Below are 18,819 nucleotides of genomic sequence, written 5' to 3'. Positions count from 1 at the left end.
TGTCGGGTTATTGAAGTTATTTTTATTTATATTAGACTCTTGAGTGTAAAAGGATGCCATTCAAAAGGAGCATTGATAACCATACAAACTCAATTCAGGGGTTAACAAGGTCAGTTGGCGAAGAAGGGGGATTCAATGAAATCTCCAACATACCATACCATATATACACAAAACGTCTTGGAGAGATCTCAGAAGCCCAATGCTATACATAGTTATTATTGCTAGTTACGGTAGGGCTACTGCAGCACCAGTAGCAAGAATCATATTGCTATGTACCTTGTGTCATTGCATGGGATTTGTAGTTCTCCACTCTGTGGACTTGAGTGGAAGTTTCTCCATTCAATCATTAAAACGGGGTCTTGATAGCTCTCCAGTCTTTTTTTCTTTTTCTGAAGAGCAAAGCTTCATGATTAATCAGATATTATAGACAGTGAGATATACAGAATACCATAAGGTCATACAAGGAAAATACAGAATTGCCACCTATAAAAAAGTAATAAAAAAAATGAGAACCAAGTGAGGGAACTGCATAACCATTCACAGAAAAAAATGTGTCTTGTTGCTACGTGCCAGTGCTTTTCTACAACAATATTTATATAAAAACTTGAAAATAAATTGGTGGTACTGATACATTTAAGAATATAAAACTACAACGTAGTAACGTCAATACCATTCTGACTTGCCTCACCACTGTTCACAGTTTACACAGAGTTCAGACAGACGAGGGGAAAGAATTTAGACCAAGACCACTTGGCTCTTAACTTTGCACAGCCATCGCTACCAGCATCACCACTGTCGGTTATATCAACAGTCCATTTAGACCCGTTTCTTTTAAGTGCTTTTTAACAATAATAATAATAATAATAATAATAATATTTAGTGGTACTGACGTTACGCACTTTGAATTCACACCTAGCATTCATTTTATTTAGATTAGTTTCTTTTTCATTTCAGTAAAGTGTCCATTCATATGAAAACTAAACATTTTTTTTCTATACATTTCCTAACAAAAAAAATGATAATAATCAACGTGAATACAGGTTCCTCGAATGGGCAGGGTTGGGGTGTGATTGACCTCCCCCGTAACCAGTCAGCATGCTGGGAGAGTACTGCACTTCCAGAAAACACGATGGGAGATGGTCCAAAGGTGTATCGAGGCAAAGACCGAAGAAGAGAAGAATATACGTTATTCACCCATGTTATAAACATCACCTCATGAAGACAGCACACAGGACATGTTTCTCTCACTATCTGACCAACAGGCATTTATAAAATGATTTAGGTTTTAACATGATTTCTAATAAAACTCAAAGGAGAAGGAGAATTAAAGGCACTTATATAAAGTGTCCTTTTACTTCACATTAGCACTCTCCCTTATCCATTCTTCTAAGAAAATAAATGATTACAGTAAAGTCCACTTACTCTCTTTTTTCCCAGGCATACAACCGCATCTCAGGGTCTTCATTAGCAAATTTTGTTTGCTCACTTGTCATAAACATTGCTAAATGTTAGCTCACATATATAGGGGGATTGATTGTAACTCCATCTAATGTGGAAGACTGTGAGATGCAACTGAAAAAAGAGCTAGTAAGGGGACCTTGTGTAAAACTTGAATATCTTTTTTTTGTCAGAAATGAAATTCCACAGTGAGTGTTAATTATCATTTTATTCATAAAAAAACAGGTTTGGTCACTGTTCTTTGAAATGCCCAGATAGTGATAATAAGTTAATGTTAGTAACAAATAGTTCATGTACAAGTTAATGGGTAACAGTGAAAACATGTCGGTAATTGTTCATATTTTGCACATTTTGAAGCGTTGAAAAAATGAAGAAAAGGCCAGCCCTCGGGGTCCTGCGAGGTTCAACCCTCACCACCACGTTCGTCCGTTTAGTACTGTTTAGTGAAGCGAGCGTGTGCGCTAACAGCAATGATAAAGTGGTGTCAAAGGTACAGAGGAACTCACAGAGGGGGGTGGGGACTGCCTGTCAGTCAAGGGAAGGCTCTCATAGCCAGGGTTGCCATTGGAGGAAACGTTTGGAGTCCTGTATAGAGATAGAAAGAGACAATGACAGAAGAGAGAGAGGGAGAGGAGGAATGGAAGATGAAGAAGAGGCGGGAACAGGGGCGAGACACATTGAGAAAGACAGAGGGGGCGGGGGGGGCCGTGGGGTGACGGGAGCCAAGGATAGGCAACAGGAAACAAGGAGAACGTAGTTAGAAATAGTGTGGAAAAATACAGCGCTCAGTATAACTAGTATAAGTAGCACTGTTGCTCAGGCAGCAGCAGCAGAAGCAGCAGCAGGTGCACAGTCCACTCCTGACTGATGATGCACTGCAGGATTTATACAATAATCTGAAATTACATGCATTTAGAGCTGGGTGTGACCCACCAGACCCATTCCAGCTATAATGTTGTTTTCCTAATGAATCTGTTTATCTGCACGATAAACCCCAGAAAGCTTTTAGAGCGATCCTGAGCAGATTGCATTTTAAGAGGAGTGGACTGCATTGATACTGTTCAGCTGAGTTCCTGAGTCAGTCTCCTTGTATTTGTGTGTTAATACTGGACATGGGAGAGTCAAGATGACTAACTGGCATTAGAGTAGGAAGTTAAATAGTCCATGATTAGGTAGCACCAACTAAGCTTGGAAACTTCCACGAGAAAGAGAGAGAGAGAGAGGGATTGAACATAACAAGATGAGAAAACTGAAAGTGAGAAAGTGGAAGAACCAAAAAAGGGAAGCAGGAGGAATGTGGAAAAGAGAAGCAGCCGGACAGATCCAGAGAAATAATCTAAGAGACTTTGGACACCACAGTGTGGAGACAGGTGAGAGTGATGGAGGAGGGGGGGCTGGGGTGGGGCTGGGGGGGGGGGGGTTACCTATAGTCAACCTGAGCCTCACATCGCCGGAGTTTTTACGAGCGCGGCCTCGCCAATGACCACCTCCCCCCAACGCAGCAGTAGTCTACTGCCGTTTAGGAGACAGGGCGCCATTTGAGACGAGATCTGTGAAATGACCGAGCGGCCTACGTCGTCTGTCCTGAAGCACTCGACAGACGAATAGACAGACACACAGACAGACAGACCTCTGGAGTTGTGTCTGTTTCTCTGCCTACACTGTAGTCCACGTTGACCTGTCTGTGTGTCTGTCTGCAATGCATGTGTTTAACCTGACAGCTCTGTGGATTGAAACTAATCCTACATGGCTTTTACATTTATATATCTTATATAGACACAGGTATGTAAACCTATCTGACTGCACTGCTCTTACTCTACTTTCTTGTAAAGATGGGTGTGCATTATGTCCAACATCTTCAATATAATTGTAACTGTGTTTTGAGAGGAAACAGTGTTTAAAGATAAAGGTCTTCAACAAAAGACTATGTGTCTGCACAAAAATATTTCTTCAGTTCTCAGTCAGTCTGTGTGTTGTTATGTTTTTAACAATCCCTGATCCTGGGGGGGCGGGGGGCATCAGTACAAAAGTTGCCCACGGGTACAGATGTCAAAACCAAAACACAAGCTTGATGCTTAAACTGTATCTAGTGTCAACTTCCTCCTCCTCCTCTTGCAACATCTGGGGGAATTCTGTCTGTCTGTCTGTCTGTCTGTGTGTCTGTGGGTCTGTGTTACTCACGGGAGGGGCGGCGCGCTAGAAAACGGGGGTGTCCACCCGGCCCCCGGGTAATTATAGAAGGGGGCCATGGCCCCTCGCTGAGACCCCGAGGCCGTCTGTCTACGTGCCTGATGGGAGGTGAAGGGGTCCTCACTCTCGCTGTCTGAGTCTTCGTACTCCTCTGATTCACTGTCATTGTCCATGAAAGAGAGAGAAAGAGACGTGTGAGAGGAGAGGAATGACGAGTACCACGGTGTATTTACACCTATTTATCATTATAGTTACATATTAATTAAACATGTTCTTTTTATTTATTAGAATACATCTGACAAGACAGCTCTAATTATACTCTTGGTCACTAATCTTGATTCGTAGAACACTAATATTCAATGAAAAAAGACTAATTGATGCAAACTTCAAATGTTTTTTCCACCTCAGGAACATCAGGACTGTCTATCAGGAGTACTGCACCAGCAGCACCGAATCAATGAGTCTGAAAATAGGTCAAGGACAATTGAACCTTCAGCTATTATGGGTGATTTTAAATGTAAGGTGATCACATATGCATATTTCCATTTGATCATTTTCAAGGATAAATTACAACTGACAATTTACAATACACACTCGCCAAGCTGCAACTCAAGAATGCATGAATAGAGGCGCATAGGAGTGGACAGTATATCCTTCTCAACACTCTGGGACAAGATGGATTTATTGATTTAGCAGTGAATGGCACTTTCACCACTTTTGGCAACGTTTACACTGGGAAACTCACAGTGTGTCAATGAGAGTCAGAGCATGAAAACAGAAATATTGTGCTCATCAAGACGATTATTTAAAGAAACACTGCAGTAAAAATATCAGCACTGCTACCTGTGCACAAACACACACAGTCACAGTCTCCGTCTCACCTGGGGAAGCTCCTCCAGGCACCGGGCAGAGAGCAGAGGATAGCAGTGAAGGCCAGAGCAGAGAGGAAAGAGTACAGGGAGAGGTAGAGCAATCCCTCCATGCCATCATAGCACAGGCCTTTCAGTGAATCAATGTAGTCCTAAAAGAGAACAGCAGAAAACCAAAGAAATTAATTATGATAAAGAAGCAGTGGCTTGGTTATTTATTATCTTTTGACCTATGTGCCATTACCTTATTCAGACCGCGGCAGTTCAGTAGTGCCACCAGCTGATGAAAGTTGCCCTCTGTGGAGTTGAGTATCTGTTGAACCTCCCTGAGGGATTTCTGTAATGGCCCAAACCTCAGCGTGTGAGACAATCATTGAAAACGTGGTCCATTGTCGTGTTTCTTGTGTTCAACATCCAAATACTGTACCTCAGCTTTGGAGAACTGTGGGAGAGCATTTCTGTCCAGACTGGAGAGGTGTGTGTGGATGTTTGACAGTGCCCTCTGCGACTGGGTCAGCACCTGCAGCGACAACAGATCACGGGGATTTAACACCTTTTACTTTTGCATTATTGCTCAAATACAGAACTAATATGCTGAGAGTGTAGCTATTTATCTTTGGAGCAAATCATTCGAGGACGGGACACAGCTGAATTCCTGCAACGTAACAACACAGACACACAAGACACGTGACTGACAGAGGTCACATTACCTGCTGGAATGGACTGCTCATGCGCCTGCTGCAGGTCAGGTAATAATCCAACACATCTGAATGGCCAACAAAACACCAGTGCACAACAGATCAGTGCACAATAGAAAAAAAAAGTGTGAACATTTAGCCGCCATTATATTGAGTTCTGCTGACATAAGCACAGTTGGGGGGGGGGGGGGGGGGGGGGGGGGTACAGTGCATTTCTCTTCCAGAAAGTGTTGCTCTTGCACAGGGACGGGTTCGTCGTGTACCTGAGCTGGTCCCGGTGTTGAAGTTGGTGGAGTTGAGGACAAATGCGTTTGGGTCAGAGCAGAAGTCACTGAGAGCCTGGCGATGTAGCAGAGTGACAGGTAGAGGGAGGAAGGATGACAGGAGAATAAAGAACAGGGATAAAATGATCACAAGGGAACAGTTAGTGGACACACTGGCCGACTGACACATTTACCTCCTCAGATATCTGACAGCTGCTCGCAGTGTACTGTAGGGGCAAATATCGATCTGCCTGCATCACACTGTCCTGGATAAAGCTGCGCTGCACTCCGAGCTTTCTTTCCATTAGATCATCACATACGTCCTTGCATACCCCTATTAACCTATTTTTCAACATCCCCTCTCTACATTGCTGTACATTCTAGCCTACTTTTAAAGAGGATGCATTCAGTTCAGAGAACGCATACCCAGTGCAACCACAAACACACTCGGGTTGAAATCGCCCCACCAGAAGAGGGAGTGAGAGTCACACAGAGAGGCTCGACAACTGATGGGAAAGGCAGCGACCTGAGACGGAATAAAGTGGGCCGGCCCACAGCTGGCCCATTGTTTCTCTGTCACTGACCAGGGACAGAGCAGCTCTGTCTGGACCCACAAGCCTTGGGACATCTCCCACCAGCTCCACATGACACTGGGACCCTTAAAAATTTACCCTCTTCGCACACCCCCATCCCAGGCCAATACAGCCTCCGCTTTAGAGAGTACAACTAAACTTCACAGGGAAAACTGAGAGTGGACTCGGGACTTTTCTCTGTACTCTGTTCTTGACAAATGTCACTGTGCTAAGAGTGGTTTGGTTGTCGGCTGTACGATGCAGCACACTGGCCAGAGTGTCATGTTTAGGCGTTAAAAGCACAGCTGGACTTTCAGCTGCAGCAGCATGTAACAGAATTTTATTTTCACAGGGTTACACTCGCACATCTACCTCCTTACATACTCAGTCTGAAGCCCCAAGGGCCCGGGAACAGCAACAGCTTCAAGCTTTGCACCGCTGATGGAAGGCTGATGGTCCATCCTCTCTCTCCCCCATCTTTCACTTTAGCTCGCTCTGCCTCTCAAACTGATCTCAGGATGCACTCTGCAGCTCTTCCTCTCCCCCTCCTCACTCTTGCTGAAAGCCCCTCTCTTCATCTTCTATCTTCATTTCTCCAAGCCAAACGCCCACACACTTGCAAACACACTCGCAAACACACTTGCATGACAAACACACACTCTGGTGCACAAACACACTTTGTTCATAGAACGCGCTCATGGACACGCGCATTGAATCTTTAATCTCTGCCCCCATTTTCCTGCCTTTTTGGTCTTCTGCCACGACTGCAGTGTTCCCTAGGAGGCCAATGGGCACAATGGGCACAGAAATCACACATCCACACATCCACATGGCTTTGGCCTGCCACCGTGGGTCAGCTTCCTAAAGCTCCCTTCCCTCTGCTGTAGCGGGCCAATCCCTCCCATGACAGCCCCATTCACTTCCTATTCCTCCCTCCCTCTAGTACTGGCCCTGCTCACCATCACAGTTCTACTGGGTTGTACTCACCACCACAGTGGCTGTTTCCAAGCCCAGGGAGCCCCAGCTTAGGAACAGGGCCAGCCATGCCAGCACGGTCATCCTGTGGGAGAAGAGGACACCCTGGTCTGATCATCAGTCCAGTGTTGAATGGATTATGTCTCAAGATACAAGGGTGACTCTGAGTGAGTGAGTGAGTGAGTGAGTGAGTGAGTGAGTGAGTGAGTGAGTGTGTGTGTGTGTGTGTGTGTGTGTATGTGTGTGTGTGTGTGTGTGTGTGTGTGTGTGTGTGTGTGTTTGTGCACTCACAGGATGAGCAGCCAGCGGGCTTGCTTGGCCAGTCCAAGCAGGATAAACAGACACACTATGAGGTCGAGCAGCAGTAACAACACGTACGACAGCCACCTACGATTAAGAAACACATATACTCAACATGTGGGTACAAGGTTATTCTTTATATTAGAAACAGTAATTTGGTGAAAACATAAAATTGTTAACTCAAGGTCCACTTACAGATTTTTTTCTCTTGACTTTTATCTGTATTCTGCAAATTTGTCATTGTGACAACCGACTTATCTTTTGTAAAAATCATTTTTTTAATCAAACATTTATACTTTGTTTTGTTTCTTACAACTGCGGTTACACATGAGCACGAAAACAAGCTCCTCAGCAGAAACCATGGGGCTATATGTTATCATAATAAAACGGATGCTGGATGTTGTAAATTCGGATCTGTCTTATTCAAAAATCTAATCCATCTATTGGAAAGTGATAAAACATGCTTGAGAGGGATCATTATGTCTTGCACAATTACCACAAGAAAGATGAGGTTTTATGAGGAAAAACTAATAAATGTCAAATTGGAAGCAGAAAAATAATATAAACAGCCACCAACCCAGGTGAAGACGGCTGAGTATTACTGTCAATGTTTACTATAGTTAGTGAAGCAATACACATCCTTATCTGAGCATTTCTGACTCTAAAAATAAAAAGAATCCCCCCAAAATCACCATAATGGTTTATTCTACATGTCAGCTTTTTCCTTATATTTTCCAAGGACATTGTCTGGGATTCCTGGAAATAATTATGCATGCTGCATGTGCTCAAAACTGACATTCCTGCATGTTCAGCTGAGAAATTAAACTCTCTCCAATTTTATTTTTATTAGCATCAAATGGCATTGTTCAAATGACAGGAATCTATCTGAAACTTTGCGGAAATTAATCACACATTTTTGGACCCTGTAAACTAATTGTTGTATTGTATTATATTGTACATTTATGTGTATCATATTGTGGACCATGTATTTAGACACATACTGAAACTTTTGACATAAATCTATTTCCACAGTATATTTAAATCACACTGGCCTGCAGCCTCACCTGTAGTCTTCATTGACCATCAGCGTGTTGGCTGCCCAGCCAGGTGAGAAGGGGCTGGGCATTAGACCACCGGTTGGCACCACTGTAGGAGCCACAGAGGGCGGTACCGGGGTCAGAGGTATGATGGACGCCCCGCTGATACTGGTGTCATTCCCCAGCCCTGTGTCAACGCTGGACTGCGCCAGGGAGATGGAGGAAAGGAGGTTTATCACGTTCTCAGATAACCTCCGGCAGTTCCGCGTGGATACCAGGAAGGGTTTACTGCCAGTAAAAAGCTCCTCCATTGTGGTCAGTGGGCCAGAGACGGACAGCTGCAGCCCAGTGATTGTGTCTGAAATCTGAAGAGGGAGCATGAAAGAATGTGAGGGGGGATAAGTGGGATGGAAACCACAAACTAGTGGATGATGATGCTACTCATAAAGTCATGGTCAACTAAGAGCTGTTGTGTTATGGAGATAAGCGAAATTAAGATGTTGGGAATCTTCTAGTGAAAGTTCCTGCAGTCGACAGCATGGAACTAAATTCTTCTTATTAATTTATTGTTCCTTGAACCTTGTTTACCTGCCGAATATGGTGGAAATCTCAATTTCCTCGAGAAATGAACAAATAAATAATTTTTTTGTCTGCAAGTTATACATTTTTTAGATTGTGCTACTAAAATTTAATAAATACACTCAGTTTTTTATAAATTAACAATATAATAAAAAAGGGTCCAGCTTGTTATGTCTGGTTTGAATGTGGAATTATTCGACTGTCTCTTTCAAAAGTTATTGCTAGTCAGATAAAAAATCCTGCTATAACTTTGATTATTGTTATGTTAGTTTCCATTGATGGATAAGAGCCGATGCACTTGTGTTGTTTTATAGCAGTCTGACACACCAACCACCATCTGAACACATCAGGGAAATCAATAAAGCAAAAGTTTTTATCTGATTTTCCTTCTATCTCTGCAGACCACATGTAAGCATAAGCACATCCTCTCCTTCTCTCTCTGTCTGTCTATGTCTCTCTCTCCTTCTCACTCACACACACACACACACACATGCATGGTTGATATTCTGCATGACATTTCACTCGCGAAGCACTCACCAGCAGATCGATGGAAGCAAGTGTATAATTGGCTGTGAGAAGAGACGAGGTCAACTGATACATCCCATCATTAGCCTCGCTGTTGCCATAGAAACCGATGCCTATGGCAACACTGCAAAGAGGGGGGAGAAAAGAGATGATGAAAATATTGAGGGGGCGTGTATATGTGAGGGAGAGCGGGAGATAGAAGAACAGATAGCAGAGGCATAAATGTAATGTTTAATTCAGTGTGTAAGGACATTTTAAATGAATGTGACACAAAGAGACAGAGCTTGTGAGGATGTGATATGTGTGCTCTGGATGAGCGTACCCTCAGTGGAGCGCAGGGGAAGGAATAAACAGATGATGGGAAAAAATCTGACTCTTAGCACTCAACAGTTAAGCTTCAGAAAGGAAAATATTTGAAATGTTAAACATAGCGACATGTTTACACTTCTTTCTGTTATTCAAATATTCAGATTAAGGCCCGGGCCAGATGTTCATCAAATCCCCTCAAACGCGGGAGGAATGGTATGGCCCAATCTCCCACAAAGTATGTGACCCAGATTAGAGAGCAGGGGGGAAAGGAGGAATGTGTGTCTGCATTCGTGTGTGCTTTGCATTTCAAGCTGGCAAACGTGAACGCTGTCTAATGTGGCTGCATTGTGCAACGACACACACACACAGACACACACACACACACACACACACACACACATACACACACTGCTTTTATACGTGTGACCACCATCTGGAGGAAAAGGGTGTCACATGAAATTTTTTCCAGGGGAAAACTGCAGCATTATTTTTTCATCCAGTCTAGCACAGAGAGCTCTCACACCGAGCATCAGAGGAGAGGACGACATTACATTACATTACATTACATGAGGAACCATGAGGGGGAGACACGAGCCACAGCATCCCACAGTCTGTGGGTGATGACATCATTATGACAGCTGAAAACCTATACCCAGTACATTATGTTCTGTGATATAGCAATACTGTCTTGGTGCATATACATTAACAGGGGAATGGACTAGAATATAATAACAGCCACTGCTGATGCATTAAATTGCACTATAACTTCATCACAGCACACAGCTGCTCTGCGACGTTAGATTTAAAAGGTCTGATGGGCAGCTGAGATTCCCCTCAGTGACTCGTGCTTCCGCTGTACAAGACTGAGAGGGACAGACGTCAGGCTGCATATCTGTGTGATGCACAGCTGAGGCAGTGTACCGACTTGATGACTGCACGGTCATTGGATCTGAAGTGGCTAAATGACTGTCGTGCTGTGCTGTAGGTGGGCAAGCTGAGATCTTCCTCACACACACACACGCACATTGATGGGAAACCACTGAAATCCGTGCACACACACTCTGCTGTCATAGGCCTGTGGTTGGTAAACAGCCACGTGACATGACCATCAGCTGTCATCCAGGGGTCCTTTCCTCTCCAATGACATTGGTGACTGTATGTAAAAAGCACATGATGTCGGAAAAGGATGCCAGCTTGTGATTCACAGCCTCGTTGCTGTTGCACTTAGAAGGCAATGGTGGAAATTAAAGTACAGTTTACTTGAGCATTATGTACTACTTTACACTACATTTTAGAGGGACATGTACTTTTAACTCCACTGTGTTTGTCTGACAGTGTGTCTGACAGGCTGTAGTTACTTTTCATTTAATGATTATATTTGAAATCCCAAAACTTGTGAAATATAATGAATTGTCAATTATTAAAGCGATGGTAAAAACAGTCTTTATTTGACACCTTTCATTGAATTTCAGAAATTAAATCTAAGTGCCTTTTCCCTGTAATCGTCTCAAACTGCTTCATTTAAAAGAATATTTTGCTCAACATTTTCAGTAAATAAGCTAATTTGGTTTCTTGCTGAGAGTCGGATGCAAAGATCAATACCATCATCTCACATCTGTGCACTTAATACGAAACTACAGCCAGCAGGAGATTAGCTTGGCATAAGGACCCAAACCAGGAGGAAACAGCCTGCCTGACTTTGTATAAAGATAAGACCCACCAGTGTCACTGAAGCGCAGTGATGTTATATTTTATCTAGCTATTTTTGTCAACTAACCATTAAAAAGACTAATAAGGATATGTCCTGGAATGTCACGCTATTCCTGTAAATAACTATTTCAGGCAAAAAGAGGTAAAATGATCCAATATATTCGAGAAAAGAAAAATGTATTCGTGTAACAGAACTTTTACTTCTCCTTCATTCCTTTCCTATTAATTATCTCACAACCCACTGATTTATCATGTGGCCCTGACCTGTATGTATATCAGTATGTTTTGCTCATGACACTTCTTCTGTCCTTTCAAAAGATTTTAAATGCAGGACTTCAACCTGCCCTGGAGTATTTTTTACTGAGGTAAAAGATCAGATGACTTCCTCCACCTCTGCTTAAATGTGACTTGTGTTTAATGTTATAAATGTAAGAAAAATGAGGTTGATGATGTTATCTGAATCCTCTTCCTCCTCACCAGCACAGCGTGACAGCTGCCACGGCCACCCATGTGACACAGCAGATGCCCCTCCCCTTCTTCCCGCTGTAACCGTGACCTGTGCTACCATCTTCATCCTCCTCTTCCTCCTCTGAACCCTCGCCCCGGTCACCACGGTGGCAGCAGCAGTAGTGTATGAGGAAGGAGAGAACCACCAGGAGGGAGATAACAAGAGCGATGGCTGATAAACTGGACAAAACCAGCAGCGTCTGAAAAAAAAAAGGGGGGGTCGAGGAGGAGGAAGAACATCAGTCAGCGGATGAGTCAGTGAATGTGAAAAATGGTTCTTTAATTCTATATATCCAAGAGGAGAAGTGCAAATTGAAAGGGTAAAATACCAGCTAATCCTGTTAAATTCCATAGCTTGTCATATTGTTCCGCCCCCATTAGCAGTCCGAGATGGTGATTAAAAAGGTACGAGAATCTAAATTCTGTGATTCAGCGCAGCAGGATGAATCACATATACCCAGCGTGTGCATGCTGAATGCAAACACACACAACGAAGTGCAAATTTGCACACGTTTAATTTGAAGTGATTCTTGATCATGTCTACTTGTATCAAAGGGTTTAACCCATAGATCCCTGATCTGTTGATGCACCATCGTGAATATTAATGTCACTAAGCCATATTGGACTTTGCTTTTGATCAGGCTCCATGTCATAATGTCAACATTACTGAAATGCATTTCACTCCAGCACATATCTACAGTATTATCTTTCATCCATCTGCCCGTCTGTCACCCCCCCATTCCTCCACCTTCCCTCCATCTCACCTCCTGGTCTCTGAAGCCCCTCCCCATCGGTTTACCCAACCCATCCTTCTTTCCCCACATTCTCGCCCGCTCCCACTCTTTCTCTCCCCCACTCCCCCTCTCTTTCTTTCTATCCACACCACTGAATCTCTATTAATAATCTGTGACCTACTTAAATACATTCACTGCCACTGCCACTCTCTCTCTCTCTCTCTCTCTCTCTCTCTCTCTCTCTCTCCCACTCACTCGCTTTGCCTTCTCTCTATCCCTCTGCCCGTCTTCTGTTCGGCAACCTCCTCGCATTACTCATTCTCTCTCTCGCAGCACTTTCAGCCTCTTTTGTCTTTCTATTCTGCGGGATAATTTGCGTCCTCCCCTCATCTTTGTACCACAGAGGAGTCACAAACACGCACTGTGAGACACGGCTAGCTGGAGCAGTTACATGAGAGTCTGCCGGACGAGAGGGAAGAAACCTTTCATTTTGCTGCAGAAGCTGCACAGTTCAGAACCACGCAGGCAACAGCAACTGTGGAAACCTGCAGGAGGACTCCTCCAATGTTGTATCATGCGCATGCTTTGAGTCTGAATTGCTCAAGACATCTCAAATTCTCATGCGCAGACGGAGAGGGGGAAACGATGCATTAAAAGCATGTGAAGCATTAGCTCATGTGCCACGTTCCCACCTAATATCAGGGAAATAAAAAGCCGTGAATTCATGTTTTACATGAGTCTGCGGGCCATCAACATTGCTCTATTTATTATGCTCTGTTGATTTATGGAGCAATTAATGGAGTGATGTAGAGCAAATTCATCCAATAACTTAATCATAGTGCAATATCTCTGTAAATTAATGAAGCAAAAGGGCCATAGTTATTATACAGTGTGGCACCTCAGATGTGACAGGTGAAGTAGAGCATGTGGTTCCACTGTCATACGAGTGGTTGTGGCAGGTGTCCGTTACCTGCTGATACTCCCAGCTGTCGGGGATAAAGATGTTGTCCCTCATCTGCATGGCGAGGTCCAGCCGAGGGAGGGCGTGACACACTCTCACCCACAGCGACGGAGCGTAGCTGGGCACCGTTGTCATGCCTGCCATTTTCTACTGCCACTGGTCCCCTCCTCCACCCTGTGGGAGGGAGGGAAGATGGGTCAGAGGAACCAAGGATGTGAAGTAAGAGCAGAGGAGAGGAGCGTAAGTAAGGAGGGGTCAATGTCTCCCTGAGCCCATGGCCGTGCTCAGAAGGTAGAGAGGTCAGTGTGGGCTCTACGGCCGACTTCCTCCACCCTGATGACCAGTTATTAGTAAAGGTCATGATGTCAGACATAGTTACTGAGACTAACTCTCAGTAGTATAAATCTGCGCGCACACAAACACACACACACACACACACACACACACACATACACACACACACAAACACACACACACACACACACACAGTGGAGGCTGAGAGTTCGGCGTCCGCATGACAGAAATATATAGTGTAACACTGGACTAGATTATCAACTTTACTTTCATATTTTTGGGAACATAAACATGCATCTTTTGTTGAGCATGTAATGTGCTCAATCTACTGGTTGATTAATCAAGTCTTGAAAAGATTACAGTGATTTTGATCATAACTTAATCAATTTAGTCATTTACTCATGTAGTTAAGCAAACTGAAAACATCTGCTAGTTATGTTTATGGTTTTACATCATCCTAAATTTAATATATGTAGGTTTTGGGCTGTTGGTTTGATAAAATACATCTGGGCTCTGGGTAGATTATCACTATTTTTGACATTTCATTGCACAGACGGTCCAAAAAAATCAAAAGATTGATTGCTAATAAAAAAAAATAATGGTTAGTTACGGCTTGAGCACAGCAAGAACATTGCATGACAAAACCTGGCTTCTATTCACAGACATCCTCTCTTAACCTTATAAAAACGCAGTATACGCTATAAGGGCATATACAGGGAATATGCAGGAGTTTTTTGAAGAGGTCTTGAGGGTAAAGTATATATGAGGATGTATTTGACTCCTATACCAGCCATGTTCAGCATCTATTACTCAAAGCCGGCCAAGAGAGAGAGAAAGTAGGGTAAATACAAAGGGCAAATCCGGTTAGCCAAAACACACACTGAATCCTCATTACAATGACAGAGCTGAGGGGGAACAGAGGGCAAGACAGCCTGGTAGGCTTCTGATAGTGGCCGTCCAGATTAAGAGACCGTCAGAGCTTTACTGTGAAAGAAAGGGGTGTTCTAAGATGAGCGCACAGAGACAACTATTCACAACAACAGCACTGATGCTTAATTATAAAAGGTTACACAGCTCAGCTCAATGCTGATATTACAGACAGACACAATTCTGCGTTTGAGTCTAACATGTCAGACTGTGTAGCCTGTATAGGATTTTTATTATCTTGAAATGCAGCTGTTATTTATTCAGTACAACTTTCAATCGGCACAGTATTCAACACTTAGTGAGGCTTTTCCACTATTGATTCAGGATTACAATCCACTGCACTTAGGCCTAACTGTGTAAGAATACAGTGCAAGATAGAAGTTTACATTTAGCCACAAGTCGGATCAGTGCCAGACAATTTCCTTACTCATATGTGGGTCGGAGCTGGCCCAGAACAAGATCGCAGTTTGCCCACAGGACAGACAGGGCTGCTCTAAGCCCATTACAATAAGTCTGTTCACCTTAATGGTTCCAGCAGCCAGACTGTCACAAATCAAATCACTGCCAACACTCCATTTCCCTTATTAAAAGTGTGCTGGACATAATGGTTCACAGACTGTGATGGCTACATCTATCCACTAAACATCAGCAGAATAAACAGAATAAGTATCCTGGTGTTACACTGTATTTATGCATTCATGATGAGCACATTTATTAGATTAGATGTATTAAAGGGAACTGGGAGGTGGGTCTGTCAGGTACATTTATTAGACTTTGGCGAAGGTAAGAGTTGTTTAAAAGGGCATAATGATAATGATAATTGATTTTAGGAAATATTCCACAAAGGAGAATCCGTCTACCTGTTGTGGTACCACCGCCAATAACATGGGCCAGTAAAGAAGAGCATTTCCTTTGATGGATGACAACTCTGTGCTAATAATGATTTTCACTGTGAGGCAAATAAGAGGTGACACAGGCAGAAAACACCATAAGAAACCTAATTGTAAAACATATTGAAGATGAAGAAATGTGGATCACCCGCCTGACAACAGGTCTCACTGTGATATCACTTCTTGCACAACATTAATTCATTCAAGACCCGTGACTGAGGACACATCAAGTGATGACAGACAAGAGGTCAGAGTTCAGGCTAGATTCTGCCGCAACCCAAAAGTTATTGGAGCAACCTGCTGCGAGTGAAGCGGGTGTTCACAGTCCTGGAGCAGCAGTTACTCAGCATCTGCCAAAGACTGGAGGTCTCAAGTTGACGTGATGTCTCCTGCAAGCTTGTTATCATGCCCGTTACCATTGCATAACTGAAGGCGAGGAAATGTGAGTTGGAGCTCAAAATGAAAAGGAAAAGAGGAGAGTCAAGGAAAGAGGTTGTGAAGAAAAGAGCCATTGAATCTCACGCAATCGTGAGCTCTTAAGAGAAAACCAAGCAGGAGGACACTTCTGTTGTGTTCTGTCTGCACAGAGCTCAGACAACACGAGGAGGGAAATCAGTGGCATGATATGAGACTCCATGACGTCTTAATGTAAAGAAAAGGGCCATTTTGTGAGGCAGCTAAGGAGGCTTGTGCGTTTCTGTCAGCTGAATTTAGGATCATCTTCAGCGCAAGGAAATCATCAACACCTTTATCTTTTTTTCACGAGATTACAAGTGTCTGGATCAGAGGATGTAAATAATGTAATTATTTTTGCTGCTGAAATGATGAGTTTGCCTCATAAAATCTGTCCAGGTTCACATTACAGCCTGAGCAGTTGTCTAACAGCCTCTCTACAACAACCATAATGACTATAATTTATGATAAAGCATTACAGCCTCGTGACACACTACATCAGCCAGCAGAAATGAATTTACTTCTTTGTGAAGGGTTACAAATTACCTTTTGTCCACTGTAGCAATTTGAAAAGAAAAATATTCTCAATTAAATTTTAATTTTTTAGGATCACATTAATTCGCAAGAATTAATATTCAGCACCAACAATGGACCTTTGAATGAGTGCAGCTGACCAGACGTGAGCGCAGCTCAGTCAGTTAGTCAGAGCAAATCAGTGCCTTGATGTAATGAGGAGTCCAGCATGACAAGTTGATGGTGACAAAAAATGCCTCTACAGAAATGCCTGAAGTCAAAAATCACACATGGAACAAAATATTAAATTATCCTGCAGATCTAAGAGGTGGCAACAACAAAAAGAGAAATGTGAGACAGACGAGAGAATAATTGGGTGGAAAATTATTGGATGCACTCATTCCATCAATCTTTGCAACCGCTTCAACTACTGAGCCGTAGTCGACGAGAGAGATCAGTCTCTTACCTCTGTCGGTTGTGTCGGGAGGCTTCTCTCTCCTTCGGTCTCTCTTCTCTCCGGCGGGGTCCGTGAAATATTTACCCACTCAGAGAGGTATACTGCCAGCCGTCACCGCTTGATGCTCTTGAAAAAACATCATCCTGAGAGAAAAAAAATGGCTTGTGGACATGCCAATAAAATGTAAAAATGGGAAAAAATTGAAATAAGCAATAATTCTTGCAACTATTAAAATATTAAAATGCCAATAATTGTACAGTTGTCTGGTGACAGCGGAGAGGTGCTTGTGTTGATGGATGGGAGAGGAGCTCTCAGTGAGAGCGAGTGAGTGAGAGAGGGAAGGCGAAAGAGAGAGAGCGAGAGAGAGAGGGGGAGAGAGGGGGGGATTAAGATTGAGGAGACACCCCTAAGGGGGTCTTTATCATTGCATTGTAGCTCTTCGTAACTTAATGCCAAAGCAACTTCACAACACGGCAGCGACACGATATTGCCCAAAGATAATTAATCTGTTAACAAGGATTAGCGGGTTCTAACCCCTCACTGACTCCATACTGACACACTCCCAACACCGACTCCCACCGGCATCCATACACACTCCCTCCAACCTGACCAGTCTCAGACTACCAGACTGAACCCTGACCAGATTACTTAGAAACAATAACGATTACCAGCAAACCAACTGTGACCACTAAATATTAGTGAAAAGAGATTTTCTTTTTTTGTTTTTAAAAACCCTCTCACATGCTGGATGCAAAACAGTGAACTCCTGCCTATGACAGCCCCATTAGGCTGTGATGTGTGATGGTGAAGTAGAAATGCACATAGAATTACAGTTAGAGAGGCAAATGAGAACACATAGATGAATATGGGGAGGGGGAGATGCAGGGGAAAGCAACATGAAATACTGAGGACAAAAAAAAAGAAGTGGGTTCCCATGCAGGGAGTGATGCTGAGAGAAAAGGGGAGGGAGGGAGGGAGAGTAATGGAGTGAACAATGAATAGAGAGGGGGAAGCGGCATGCAGTGGATTTGTAGGCAAAACCAGTTTTTCAGTGGAGGCTGCAGAACAGCATCAACACCGATGATTGAACGACAGGGAGGCAGAGGAGAACATGCAACATGACAGAAGTGATGAGAGTGTGCTGATCGAGATGCTGCCCGAGTGATCTGACTGAGAAGTGCAAACTGGAGACATAATGGTGAAACATGGCAAGAAAGAGTAAAAAGGGTATGGTGTTTTTCTGCCAGTGGAGAAAGGGGGGCAGAAGCAAGAGAGCAAAGAGGGAAGGGGCGGCGTTATTTTTTCTGTGTCACTGAAAGTGAGTGGGGGAAGGGAGGCAGGGAGATAATGCGAGCTCGGGAGCAAACAGTAGCGAGCCAGCGAGCGAGCGCACTCACTGACTCATGTGGCCGATGTAAAGTGCATGTGAGTATCTGGGAGGAAGAGGGCGAAGAAGACAGAAAATTGTGTTATGTATGCAAGAGTTGCTCAGGGAGCGTTTACACGTCCTCCCTGTGTCTTTGTGTTAGACAACAGCAACAGTTCCACTGATAGAATATCACCACTCACAGCTTCTAAATAACTAATTCAATATCAAA

General features: G+C 43.5%; 1 protein-coding gene across 3 annotated transcripts; it reads right to left on the bottom strand.

The window, feature by feature from the left end:
- Positions 1-5: 5 nt before the first annotated feature.
- Positions 6-17,652, bottom strand: ttyh1 (tweety family member 1). 3 transcript variants are annotated; one of them, XM_035625607.2, is made up of 15 exons: positions 17,231-17,652; positions 13,697-13,861; positions 11,963-12,192; positions 9,479-9,590; positions 8,390-8,727; positions 7,317-7,412; positions 7,038-7,110; positions 5,479-5,554; positions 5,228-5,283; positions 4,945-5,037; positions 4,762-4,854; positions 4,530-4,669; positions 3,640-3,807; positions 1,965-2,043; positions 6-1,109 (listed from the first exon to the last, which is right to left on the bottom strand). In XM_035625607.2, the coding sequence occupies exons 2-15, from the start codon at positions 13,829-13,831 to the stop codon at positions 1,026-1,028; spliced, it is 1,773 nt and encodes a 590-aa protein (XP_035481500.2). In that variant the 5' UTR covers positions 13,832-13,861; positions 17,231-17,652; the 3' UTR covers positions 6-1,025. The 3 variants fall into 3 exon arrangements, with proteins under 3 accessions (XP_035481500.2, XP_047190658.1, XP_047190656.1); XM_047334702.1 differs by having other exon boundaries at positions 3,747-3,807; positions 17,231-17,592; XM_047334700.1 differs by lacking the exon at positions 1,965-2,043 and having other exon boundaries at positions 3,747-3,807; positions 17,231-17,651.
- Between the last annotated feature and the right edge of the window lie 1,167 nt (positions 17,653-18,819).

This window comes from Scophthalmus maximus, chromosome 1 (genome assembly GCF_022379125.1).
Source record: "Scophthalmus maximus strain ysfricsl-2021 chromosome 1, ASM2237912v1, whole genome shotgun sequence".
NCBI classification, from domain to species: Eukaryota; Metazoa; Chordata; class Actinopteri; order Pleuronectiformes; family Scophthalmidae; genus Scophthalmus; species Scophthalmus maximus.
The sequence above is the reverse complement of the archived record's forward strand: the minus strand, read 5'-3'. Positions and strand labels throughout refer to the sequence as shown.

Excerpts from the sequence above, each read along its gene's own strand:
- ttyh1 (XM_035625607.2), bottom strand. The coding sequence starts at position 13,831 with ATGGCAGGCATGACAACGGTGCCCAGCTACGCTCCGTCGCTGTGGGTG. Across the intron at positions 8,728-9,478 it reads TTGCTTCCATCGATCTGCTG|ATTTCAGACACAATCACTGG; the intron begins GTGAGTGCTTCG and ends CTCCCTCTTCAG. Across the intron at positions 4,855-4,944 it reads CACAGTTCTCCAAAGCTGAG|AAATCCCTCAGGGAGGTTCA; the intron begins GTACAGTATTTG and ends GGGCCATTACAG.